Source organism: Melozone crissalis, unplaced genomic scaffold (genome assembly GCF_028551555.1).
Source record: "Melozone crissalis strain CALT ecotype California unplaced genomic scaffold, PUWL_Pcris_2 ptg000045l_1, whole genome shotgun sequence".
Taxonomy (NCBI): domain Eukaryota; kingdom Metazoa; phylum Chordata; class Aves; order Passeriformes; family Passerellidae; genus Melozone; species Melozone crissalis.
Window position 1 is genome coordinate 11074856 of NW_026535823.1, and position 13475 is coordinate 11088330.

Sequence of the window (13475 nt, forward strand, 5' to 3'; positions counted from 1 at the left end):
AACTGCAAATGTTACAAATGTGACTTCTCCCCACCTTCCCAGCATTTCAATTCAAACCATTTGTGTGGTCTGGTGCATGCAGGGATGCTCAGCCTGCTCCAGGACACCCAGGGAGCCTCAGCTCATGGTGGTGCAGCCCTGTGCAATAACTGTGGCGGGGCTCCTTGGCACTCTCCTTCCCGCCTGGCATATGATATTTGGCATACAGCATATTTGTGACAGAATGTTAGACTGAGGTGAAAATGCAGATCTAATCTTTTCATCTCTCTTCTACACATCTAAGAAAGCCTGACAGCAGACTCAGCGGAGGCTAGGAAGGGATTCCCCCTGTCTGCATGGCAGATCGCATTGGCTGGATGCATTATACAGGGAGAAGTTTTCTTCTGAGGCAACATTGCCGAAGGCAGGTTACTGGGCTTGATAGATTAAAGACATGAACCAAAACAACAACGCTATGTTCTCATGTTAATTGTCAGGCTGTTCTCAGGCCTGTAGTTTTAAATTTGGCTGAGCTGAGGATCAGTTGAACAGGGCTTGTTTTGTCACATGATTTTTAGTGTTCGCAGTGAGCTGTTAACAAGCTCTGGCAGATTTACGGTCACTAGACACACTTCTGCAAACACATTGTTTATAATTACAGTGAATTCACAGGGCAATGACCACAGAGGGACTGCTTGCTATATCTGGCTGCAATGTACATTACCATAAAGCCGTCAGAGAGCGTTCCTGGGCTGGGCTCTCCTGGCAGGCTCCCGCTGAAAGTAGTGGTTAGCTGAGCAGTGAACCTTGAACTGGGGGCATGCCACTGGCAGCTTCCCCATCCACTCTGTGGTCTCAAGCAACTATTTCTCAACTGCTGAAAATAGGAACTTGCACTTTAATGTTCAAAGACAACGAAAAATAGTTATGAGTCAACATCTGCAATTTTTGGGTTGGCATTTTAAGATCTTGCCCAGTACTTATCCATAGTACAAATTTATTCTTTTAAAACAAAGATGCTCACAAGCATCAAAATTAATTATTCATGAAGTGACAGTGCTAAATATTATCAATCTCTATGTTTTAAGAAAGATGCTCAAAGTTATAATGTACAAATTTCATAGCAGTAGAGAGCTGACAAAAGGAGCATAAAGAGTTAGAGATGAGTTTCTAAATAAATTGCAAGAGTGATACTATCATCAAGCATGCCTGTTCCCTCTGTTCAAAGAGTACCCTATCATCTTTTACTGAAAACTTCACTTTTACCAAAAAAGAAAAAAAAAAAAGAACCCATTCTCAGGGCTGCAGTTTTCTTTCAAGTAGGAAATTCCCCTGGAAACTTTTCAATACTGCAGCTACTTCGACAAGCCAAATAAAAAATAAGGAAATTTGCTTCAAAGCAGCTTCTTCATTATAATTTGCCACTTTGCATCTGTTTTGTGGCTGATACTGTAGCTGCTGAAAAAACCTGACTTGGCAGTTGAAAATTATTTGAAAATGTTACTTTATTGCTCCAAACACTAAGTGCATAACCATACAAAACCCTTAAATAATCAAAGCTGCAAGGCACTAGTTATTAAATTTTCTTAGTGTCTCCTGGTCTGCGCTAGAGATAAGAAAAGGAGCGTATATGTAACCTGCCAACTATCACAAATAGCTGTGAAGTCACATTAGAACTGATTTATTTCTAGCAATTATCTCTGAAGAGCAGCTCCAAGATTCTGACCTGCTGCAAATACAGCACCACAGACCCATTTACCTGCACATTGATAAGCCTTAAAAAAAATTAAGCACTGCTAAACAAGACACTTCCCAATGAATTAAAAAAACTGGGAATTGTCCATCTAAAGGCCAATTTTAAATGGACTCTTATGACATCAATAAACTGCTGGTCTCTTCTGTATAAAGTAAATAGGACAGTAGCATTGTTTGAATGAACTGAAAATTAGTTTGTCCTGTCTCCGTGTTCAAGCTAACAGACAAAGTTATTTTACATGTTCTTGTGAAAACAATTGGCTTGTTCTTTTGTAAATTCTGCCAAGCCTTGAAAAAAACTAGTTGTGCAAAGCACATTGAGGAGGAAATGTCTTTAAAAATCAGGCAACTGCATAAAGAAAAAAAATATTATGTGACTATTGTACTTCAGGCAGTCCTTGCTGAGATTTCCAAAGCTGTCTCCTAAGCCTGGAGTTTATTTTCTCTGCTTCTGAAGGTACGAACTGTGAGGTGGAAATCGACGAGTGCTTGTCCCAGCCTTGCCTGAACGGGGGGACCTGCCACGATTCCCTGGGGAGCTTCTCCTGCTCGTGCCCGCAGGGCTTCCTCGGGGACCTCTGCGGCACCGACATCGACGAGTGCTCCAGCCAGCCCTGCCTGCACGGGGGACAGTGCACGGACATGGCCAATGGGTAGGTGTGCCAGCCCTGCCTGCACGGGGGACACTGCATGGATGGCACCAACGGGTAGGTGTGCCAGCCCTGCCTGCACAGGGGACACTGCATGGATGGCACCAACGGGTAGGTGTGCCAGCCCTGCCTGCACAGGGGACGCTGCATGGATGGCACCAACGGGTAGGTGTGCCAGCCCTGCCTGCACAGGGGACGCTGCATGGATGGCACCAATGGGTAGGTGTGCCAGCCCTGCCTGCACAGGGGACGCTGCATGGATGGCACCAACGGGTAGGTGTGCCAGCCCTGCCTGCACAAGGGACAGTGCATGGATGGCACCAACGGGTAGGTGTGCCAGCCCTGCCTGCACAGGGGACGCTGCATGGATGGCACCAATGGGTAGGTGTGCCAGCCCTGCCTGCACAGGGGACGCTGCATGGATGGCACCAATGGGTAGGTGTGCCAGCCCTGCCTGCACAAGGGACAGTGCATGGATGGCACCAATGGGTAGGTGTGCCAGCCCTGCCTGCACAAGGGACAGTGCATGGATGGCACCAACGGGTAGGTGTGCCAGCCCTGCCTGCACAGGGGACAGTGCATGGATGGCACCAATGGGTAGGTGTGCCAGCCCTGCCTGCACAGGGGACACTGCATGGATGGCACCAATGGGTAGGTGTGCCAGCCCTGCCTGCACAGGGGACAGTGCATGGATGGCACCAATGGGTAGGTGTGCCAGCCCTGCCTGCACAAGGGACACTGCATGGATGGCACCAATGGGTAGGTGTGCCAGCCCTGCCTGCACAGGGGACGCTGCACGGGTGGCACCAATGGGTAGGTGTGCCAGCCCTGCCTGCACGGGGGACAGTGCATGGATGGCACCAATGGGTAGGTGTGCCAGCCCTGCCTGCACAGGGGACGCTGCACGGGTGGCACCAATGGGTAGGTGTGCCAGCCCTGGCAGGGCTCAGCCAGGTGCCCCTGGGGTGGGAATGCTACAGGAGCCTGCCAGGCCTGGTAGTTCATTCTCCTTCCCCATTCTAGATTTCACTCCTTGGCCCTGCACTATTCTCAGTTTTGATTTGAAAACGATCAAAGAATGCCAGTCTGGTGTCAGAGCCAATAGGACAACAAAACATTTATGGCAAAGACTGACCGAGAAGTGTATTTTTCATATTTGTACTTTAAATATTTACAACGCACTGTTTTCCTGACTGTTAGTACTGTCGTTTAGATATGAATTCTGTTTCTAATGCTTACCAAACTTTAGTTTCCAAGAAATACGTGAGACTGTATAAAACTGAATTTGCTGACAGCAGCTGCCCACACTGACAGACAGAAGGACTACAAGAGAAAAACTGTAATAACTGTAACCATAGTAATAGATATCATTAGCAAAAGTGTCAGAAACTTTACAGGTATAGAGTACAACAGCTACTTGTTCAAAACAACCTGCAGTCCATGGGCAAAAAAATAACAGTAGTAATTCAAAAAAAAAAGAAAAAGAGAATACAAGGCAAAGGAAAAGTGAGATTCTCCCCCTACTGTTACTGGCCCCACACAGAGGTCCAAGCAGAGCTCTGGCATTCAATCACCAAAACTGGATTTCTGGCTCAGCATGAGCTTCCCAACCTGAACACACATATGTATATTAGCCCAGTCTGGAAGTTCCCCAGTGTATTCATGCAGGTGCTCCTCTTGCCAGTACAGGATTTTTCCTTTATTGTGTATTTTCCAGTTTTTATAAAGCAGATTTGAAGACTCTGGTGCCCCAAAAATCAGTCCAGAAGTCATGTCAGCAAAAGGCATGCTTGCCTTGAGTGAGGGGGTAAGAGATCCTGTTCTGGGAATGAGTTTTTGTGCAGTGTGTTGACATGGCACCAGCCCTGTGGAGCTTCTTGTCAGCACTGAATGGCTCTGAGCAGGACAAAGCAATTTATTATTTCCCAGTGTAGCTAAAGCACCATAGCAGTGAGAGGGGGTCACCTTGGACCTGAATCACTCAGACCTGTCTGGTAACCTGGAAGCCTTTTGAGAATACACGTGTGAGGTGAGCAACTGGGATGCTCATTCAGGCCAGACTTAATCCTGCTCATTTTTCTCCTGGCTTTTAAATCTGAGGTACATGCAAGACCAATTTTAATTGGCTTGTAATACTGCGGGATATCTGGAGCACAATTGGAGCTCTTTCTGTATTTGTTATGTGATGGAAAGGAACGGACAACAAAGCAACTCAAAACAGAAGGGTGTCCAGCAACTTCCTTTCTTTTATGTATTTTTGGGGATAAATGAAGAATTGGGGTATTTAAGCAGGAGTTTTTCTTTTCTGACTAATCTACAGTACAGCTGAGGCTTCGGTGTCTGCCATCAGCTCTCACAGAAACGTGTACGAGGCAATGGATCTAGCACAAAAAGCTGTAAATACAAACATCAAACCAAATTCTCTCACAAATTTCAGACTGACCTTCCAGTGATGTCTCATGAATGCAACAAAGTACAAGCTGATCTCTAAAAAAAACCAAACCATTTTCACATAAGTAAACATTCTTATTTAAACTCAACAGCTTACAGACTTAGCTGGACTACAAAACCTAGTGTGCCTAGGCATAGAGGATATTCTGCATGATCCATGTCTTTTTTCCATAGGAAATATTCCCAGGAAATCCCATAGGAGATTCCATAGGAAAGAATGCCTACAGGTACTGCTTTTTGCATATTGTGAGAACATCAAACAAGAATTCAAAAAAAATGCTAGGTATCTAAATTATCACTCTTACTGTAAAAAACCATCTGCCTGCTCAGTCGTAGCCTGCTCACAAGCAGGGCACCATCCAGAACGCCTAAAGGTCAACAGCAATCTCAAATGCCAAAAGATATCCAAGAAAAAAGCAGGTGGGGCTGCACATTAAGCAATGAGTTCTGGATATTCCTCCATGACGCTGAACCATAGGGAAAAGCAGCTGGGACATAGGCAGAAAAAAAAAGCTTTCACCAAAGCTGAACAGCACCAAACTGAAGGTGCATGGGAGAAATGTGTGAAAAACTCAGCAGAAGAAGACCTCAGATTTGAGAACATACCTCAGAATGAAAATTACTTTTCTGATTCACATCTTCCTCATTACTTTTTATATCTGAAATTCAAATGCCACCTGGTGCAAGTCACCTCTGGTTTTGATTTAATCCATACACCAGTAATAAACTGGCCAGCCAGAAGTTTCTGCTTATGCACACACTTAAACAGTGTAGTAAAAAGTTTACACTTTTTGGTCTGTTAGACTGCAGGAGCCAGTTGTTCTCTGATGTTGCTTTATGTTCAACAATTTCACTTTCTCTTCATATGTTTACTTCAAGTCTAAGACTTGGATATTAAGCACAGAAATTATCAAATAAGTATACTTACATCTTGCTCAGCAAGATGCCCTAGGAATGCAATTGTCCAATAATGGTGTATCACTTTAATGTAAAAGAAAATAGAAGAAGAAATTTTTGTTTCCTATAATTTTTTTAGGTCAAGATCATACAAGCCTGCACAGTCAACTTGTATCTTGCAAAAGCCTTTATTTTCATACGACATGTACATGTTAACTTTACACTTGATGACCAAAGAACAGGAATGATGTTTTTTATAGCACTCAGCTCTCCAGAAGAAAAAAAGGCAAACAAAACTTCCCAGACATTACTGACATCGGCATGTTGCTAATTTCTATATGTAAACTAGTTTGTTTACTTATGTTGCAGTCACACTGCTGTCAAAAGGGAGCTGTATTACTGTTGTTACTGGAACTAAGCAAGCAATTGACATTTTTGTTCTAACCTAACAATAAAAGGCTGGTTTGCAGGGGGAAAAAATTCATTTAGTTGAGGAAAAAAAAATTCCTGTTTTTTCTGCCAATGCAATTTCAACTAGTCCAAGAGGAAGGGATACTAACACACTTACTTTCTCCTTTTCATTTTGTGAATAATGTTAATCATACAAAATAAAATTTTTCTAAAAGCATTGGAAATGCCACAGACTTTTTTTTCTCCCAAAAATTAAAAGAAGAAAAAAGAAGGATCAACAATTCCTAGGGTTGTGTCAAAACCAACTCACAAGCAGTTCTTTTTCCCCACACAAAACCACATACTTCAGGGAACAGCTCATTGTTGGTTCCCAATTGCTGTGGTTTCTCCTAAAGCACCAGATGGTGGTCTCAAGCTGGACTCAACCCTGTAAGCTGCAAGCCAAGGCTACACAAGAAGCCTGTGCATGTTTGGGAACAAAGCCCAGACCTCTTGACTTCTAGCCTGAGTGAACATTGCATTCTGTGTTGCAGGTACAGCTGCAACTGCACCGGGACTGGATTTATGGGCTCGCACTGTGAGACCCTCCCTCCCTTGTGCTGGTCACAGCCATGCTACAACAACGCCACCTGTGAGGACCATGCTGACAATTACACGTGCCACTGTTGGCCAGGTAAGCTCCAAGTTCTCCTATGCATGTGCCTTGAAAAGTAGTAGAGACGCTTCCCCTCCCCACCCCTTCCCCCGATATAATAAAAGGTTGAAGCTCCACAACCTCAAAAGTCCTCTATGGCCTTGTGTTTACATGGGCTTCACTCATCATAAGCAGAGCCCTTTGGGTAAGTTGCTTGCTTTTCCAGCTGAGAATTGATTCTCCTGTACAGCAGAAGTGGGCAAAACAAAAGGCACCAGCATTGTGGTGCCAAGACAGGAGATAAGTCAAAGCTGGGAGCTGTCTCCCAGTTACTTAATCCTTCAAACCGTATGACACATGCATCACTACTGCAGCTGATACTGGTTTTAGTCTTCATTAACCCAACCTTTAAACCAGTCTAAAGACTTCTGTCTGGCAGTGGAACCCACAGGCTGTGCTCCCTACCAGCTGTTTGCAAATAGGCTCCACACCCTGGTGGGGACACAGACCCTGTGCTCCTGAGAGACCACACAACTCTATGAGCACACAAACTACAAGAAGCCTCTCTAAGGAGTTTATATCTGAGGAAGTTTATGAACTTACTGAGGATGCAGGAGCACAGACACACTGTGAGCCCTAAATGCCTCAATGCTGTTGCACTACACAAGTCTTGGTGCAACAGATTAGGAAAAATTAGGCAGAACCCTTTGCATTTTCCAGAATTCAGGCATCATTGTAGCACTTAAACGTCCAGATGAACCACTTTAAAAACACCAAATTATTTATACTCTCTGCCCTCCTCCACCTTCCCACAACCTGAGAGCACACTACACCACAATGCAGTGCCTTATTACCCACACAAATCTCCACGTTACTGCCTAAAAAACACCCAAACAAACCCTTTATGGCACAGCTCAGCTCACTGATGTGGAGTGGCCACAGCAATGTCCTGCTGCCAAGGCCTGGCAGGGACCTGCAGGAGATCACTCACAGCTTCAAGGAGCTGCGGCAAACTGCAGCCATGTGCAGCTGCTATTCACAGGGTGTATGCTGGGTCTGGAAGAGAAGAACAGCACACGGAGTGACAGAAGTGTAGAACAGTGGAAGAGGAGAACAGTACATGGAATGACAGAACTGTAGAACAGTTTGGGTTGCAAGGGACCTTAAAGACCATCTAGCCTTCCTGCTCCTAAAAGGCACCTACAAGAAATATGAAGGGGGAAGGGGAAATGGCTTCAAACTGAGTAGGCTTAAATTAGATATTAGGAAAAAATTCTTTCCCGTGAGGTTGGTGAGGCACAGGGTGCCCAGAGAGGCTGTGGCCGCCCCACGCCTGGCAGTGTTTAAGGCCAGGCTGGAGGGCGTTCTGAGCCCGCTGCCCTATGATGAGGGATGGGGGGCTGGAGGGCTGGAGCCCCAGAGTCACACCCTGACCTTGTGGCCGTGTCTCCGCAGGCTACGCGGGCTCCCGCTGCGAGGAGGACATCGCCGAGTGCCGCAGCAGCCCCTGCCTCTCCGGCGGCGACTGCGTGGAGCGCTCCTGGGCCGGCCTCTACGGGCTCGTCCCGGGGCTGCCGCCGGCCTTCCGCTACGACCGAGCCGAGGGCTACATCTGCCGCTGCCCGCCGGGCTTCGCCGGTAAGGGCCGGGACCGGGGCCGGGGCCGGGGCCAGGGCCGGGACTGGGGCCCGCCGGGCAGGGCCGAGCGCGGCCCAGCGGAGCGGCATCGCTCCATCGCCCGCGGGAAAACAACCAACACTCGGGAGCACAGCTCTGTCCTTACAGGGCAAACACTCAAATGTACAGCTAGCCGTGATGCTGACAGAGGCACGTCCAGACCTGCCTTTATTGCACCGCAGCCCGCACTGTTCAGGACAGCCGCAAACCGCTCGGGTTTGGATTCTGTGCTGCTGGGGCTGCAGTACTGTTCTAACACCACCCGCTTGTTCCCTCTGAAGGAAAAAAATAGTTAAAAGCTATATTATTTTATCCAGCCGTCAGTTTCTCATTCCATTCATCTTCCGAGAAACTTACAAACTTCATGTCACGTGAAATGTATGACTGCTGTCTCCAACTTAACAAGCACAAAAGCTTACAAGAGACCACAGCTTTCACTCTGAATCCTCTACTTATTTTTCTTTCAAGTGGCATCGCGACTTGTTTTTGTTCCAGGCCTTCCCCGTAAGTGTCCTTCCCTGTGCTGTCACTAAGTGTTGCTGTTGTTCTTCTGTTCTGCTGATCACAGTCTGAGGCCTCAGCCAGGCTTTCAGCGTCCCCCGCTGTCCCAAGCACGCTCACCTCTGCTCATGCCGCTGCTTTCTCTTCACCTCCTGTCAGCGATGTCCAGAGCTCCAGCTTCTTTTCCTTCTCTCTTGTCCTAATGTGGAAACTTCTAAGCTCTGTGAGAGAGAAACAGAAAGGAGTGTTTTGTTGATTAACTACCCTTGGTAATTTCCTTAGTAATTGCCTTCACCTGGCTTGTTTGCCTGATTTGGGTCATGATTCTATGGGGTTTTGTTCATATGGAGTCTGAAACTCTTAACTAGTCTGAAAAAAAATGTGTCAGAATGTATGTAAATATATCGATCTTGAATCAATTTTTCAATCTATAATCACACCATTCACAATGCAGAAGTCTCCAAAGAATGAGGGAGAGAAAGTATTGGAGACCCTGAAATTTCTACTGACTCGGTATGCAAATTAAATTAAATTTTTAGAAACCATAAGTAAATTTAGTTACGTACATACCTGTTGGATGCTATCTACATAGCTTTCATGAGAAAAAAAAACAAAACAGTTATTCTTACTAAACAGTTTGTCCACACTTTGGCAGGAAGACCATAATCTTTAACAGACACTTTTTCACAGTAGCACTGCCCATTTCTCTCTGGTCTTTCTTCTTCTCCCATGTAGCCTGAAAATAAAAAGTGCTCAAAAAGAGCCTCAGCCTCCTTGGATGTCAGAAGCTTCAGCACAAAAAGTCCTTTAGGCAGGACTGGAAATGTTCACCTCCATTGCTGGACAAGCAATTTCTCCAATTATAGCCAAATAATAAATAAGACCCTAGTTTTAAATTAGAATTAAAGAAGATTTAAGATTGGAGTTGATAGCAGTAGTGTGATTCATGGTAGCAGGTGAGTCCTTGATCAAGACCATTTACTATATTATCTAATGGAGATGAACTAACAGCCACCTGGAAAAATGGTCAGATCCTTGCATCTGGATATCAGCATATTTCACTGGCACCCCAAATCCTACATTTCTGCAGCTGTAACTCAGGGGTTTTTCCAGCCTTAACACCTCAATTTTTGTGTGTGCTTCAGATATAACCCCTCAGATTCATATTGCAACAGGACAGAGATTTTATTTAATAAACCACATTCATTTTATTATGCCTCTATTCTCAGTAAAGTACTCATAATAACATTATAATTATACTTCACCAAAGCAGGCTATATGCAGTAATAATAGTCCACATACTTGCATTGCAAGGGCCTGATCCAAAAGCCATTGAAATCAGTGGAAAGATCTAATCAAATTTAGGATTGATATCAATATGTAACAAGCATCTTTGAACTTTCTGGATGAGATTACAAACAAATTAGTGTAATTCAACTGAAAAACTGAGAATATCTACCTTTTGGACTACAGTGTTAAATCTAAGGGCGGAGATAATGGAACTTAAACACAAGTCTATGTCAGGATAAAATATTTTCCTCACAAACTGGGAGAAAGGAATAAATATTACCTGGCAGTATCTTGTTACAGATAGTGATTTTTCAGGTGACTTGAAAAATAGTCAGTAGTCCTACTGAAAGTCTTAAAAGGATCAAATCTGCAACAGAAATTATTTAGACAATTTGATTCTTAAAAATAAATACATAAATCCCAGTCTGGAGACTTTATCCCTGCTAGAAACTCTTTGAGGACATTAGATATTCCTTATCCAGATATAAGATAGGAAATTTTAGCACAGGTTCTGCAAAGGGTTAAACTTCTCCCATTCCCTTTTAAATCAGTGTTTGTGGATACTCAGATTTCAAGAGGTCTCAGTAGCAAGCCCTAGCTTTTTTTATATTACCTTGGCATGCTGGCCCCCTAGCACAACAGTACTTTTAATAAATTGGGCTTTCATTTAAAGGTCTTGTGATTTGTTGCTGCGTGGTAAAGGCAATAGTTACCCTAGAACTGTGTCCTTTCATACTGTGGATATATTGTATTGCTCTAGCACTGCCCCTTTGTTAAAAAGGCTGTTATTTGAAAGGTGAAACTTTTCACTCTGCTCATGAAAACCTGTGAGAAAGGAGAAAGGCACAGCTATGGATTTGGTAGTGACTCATTTCACCAGGTTGTAATAAACTTAACACCATGTCAAAATTAGAGAGCTCCTGAACTTGCAAGGTCTACCAAGTGACACATTCCAGAGTGGAGTAACCCAAGGAGCAGGGGGTGTTCCAGGCAGGCAGGTCCTGCTCCTGTGCCTAAAAATCCGTGCTGCCCATGGTCCCCAGGCTGGGGAACAGTGCTGGGAGCAGGGATGAAGTCCATGCATTTTCCTTCAGCTCAGCGAGGATGAGAGCAGCAGAGCCCTCTCCCCTGGCTGCAGGCAGGGTGCCTGCTGTCACACACAGTGCTGGCTGCTCAGGGCCTGGCCACTGCTGCTGTCTTGTTCTCTGCTGGGTGCCAGCTGTGCCACCAGCACTGCTGCTTGCTTTGGCATCAGGAATTCCTAAATGGTTTTTGGCCTTTTCGTTTGTCTTGTTCTCTGTTTTTCCCTTTTAAATTTCCTTGGCCATTTTCCCAGCTTGTTGGACTACTGCAAGAGAAAATGATATGATCAGACTGGTGTCGTATGCATATTGAATTCCTGCCATATGCATGGAGGAAAGAAACTGTCTCCCAGAGCCAGAAGATGAGGCAGATAAATGGCCAGTATGGGAGAGTGCTGAATCCTCAGCTGAGTACAGAAAACCTCGGGCCAGACACTGAACTGGGAACATGATGGGACCAGTATTAGAAACTGAATTGTGGATTATTTGGGCTCTCACTCTGCACTTAAGGCAGGGTGACAGACCCACAGAGCACGCAGAGCTTCCATCTCCCTACATGTCTGTAGGTGCTGCTGTGGGCAGAGCACCACCAGACAGCAGGGCAGGCTGAGCCAGCCATCCTCCTCTGCCCTGGCCTCTCACAGTGTGGGACAGACATAAATATTATTTATACCCATAAATAGTGGGTAGGACCCTAGACATATTACCACTAACTTGGGAGGCTTAGAATACATACATATATTTTCTTAACTATAAAAAAAATCATGCATCATCTTTACTTTTTAAACCTTAACCATCAGCACAATGATCACAAAGCTGCCATCCTCAGCTACATAAAGCAATATGACTTACAAAAATTAAATCAAGCAGATGAATAATAAAGATCTCATCTCCAAAATCCAAATTTTATATTTTCATTTATTTCCTTATCTGTCCTTCAGCTGTTCACACCATGGTAGTCAACCATTCTTCCATTATACCAAGTTAATTCACTTTATGTCATGGCCTGTCATCACAGTTTAAAAGGTTCTTTTCTCTTGATTCCGAGACTTTAGAATAAGACAAAGTTAATCAAGGAAAGAATGAGGATAAAAAAGGAGAAAATACAGAGAGAAAAAGCAATTTTCAAGTTAAGAACCTTTCAAAAGCACCACTCCTCTTTTCTGTGGGACTCAGGCTTCTCCCACAGGGAAGACAGGCACTCAAAATTAACAGGTCCAGAGGTACTGTTGGCTAATGATTATTCCCATGCAAGCAAAGTTTGAAGAAAGAAATGTCTATACCTTGAAATATCCATCAAAGTTAGCTGGTTTAAGGAAAAATTCCAAGTGCATTTGTGTGCACTACAGTCATGAATTATAAATTAAAAAAATAAAATTAGGGCTTGAGATCTCTCTGTCTGGACTTCTTACCACTGTGGGACCACAGAGAGGCATGTAGACACATTTCTTCACTGCCCAAACTGCATTGACAGTCAGTGTGGGATCCCCTTTTCACTGCTGGGCTGCTGTGAAATGTTCCCTTACAGAACCGGCTCGGTGGTGTGGGGCAGATGTGCAGCGCAACATGGACAATGTGGCTGTTCCCCGAGCGTGGCAGTCGCTGCTGTCCTGGAGAGATTGCTACAGCGCTGCCCCACCTCTGTCCCGGCCCCTGTGATCTCCAAGTGCCCCTGGGTTCAGAAGCACAGGGAGAAGGAGGAGGAGCAGCTCCTGTCCCTGCTCCCAGCCAGTCTCCAGCGGCTCCAGCATTCCATGGGCATGGGCTGGACCAGCACAGGATACCCTCAGGGCCTGGCAGGCACCTACTGCCTGTAAAAACCCTACACCAAACAGACAATTAGCACTTTAAAGTGCTTTCCCCACTCTGCTAAAGTCTCTGATCTTGAAAGAGCATTTGGACAAGCTTTTAATGATTCTACTCACCAACACTAATTAACATTTCTTCAGTTAGTAGCATCCTTGTAAGGAGATGTTCACATTGTCATCAGAATTGATTCCTTCTCAGTTGGCTCCTCCTCTATTTCTGCTACAGAGTTCTTCCTTCTCTCCTTTTTTCCTAATTTTTTGAAATGAGCAGAATATTCTCTTAGACAGACAAAGGGTGTCCTTTACCACTGGTCTGTGGTCTATTCCAGTGGGCAGAAAA

At 44.9% G+C, this 13475-nt stretch overlaps 1 protein-coding gene across 1 annotated transcript in view; it reads left to right on the forward strand.

The window, feature by feature from the left end:
* The window catches only part of CRB1 (crumbs cell polarity complex component 1), a 96476-nt gene that overhangs the window by 31487 nt on the left and 51514 nt on the right, over positions 1-13475 (forward strand). The window contains exons 3-5 of the mRNA XM_054285839.1: positions 2192-2387; positions 6677-6816; positions 8233-8415. Of these exons, the coding sequence (XP_054141814.1) occupies positions 2192-2387; positions 6677-6816; positions 8233-8415 (519 nt within the window). The remainder of the gene's footprint in view (positions 1-2191; positions 2388-6676; positions 6817-8232; positions 8416-13475) is intronic.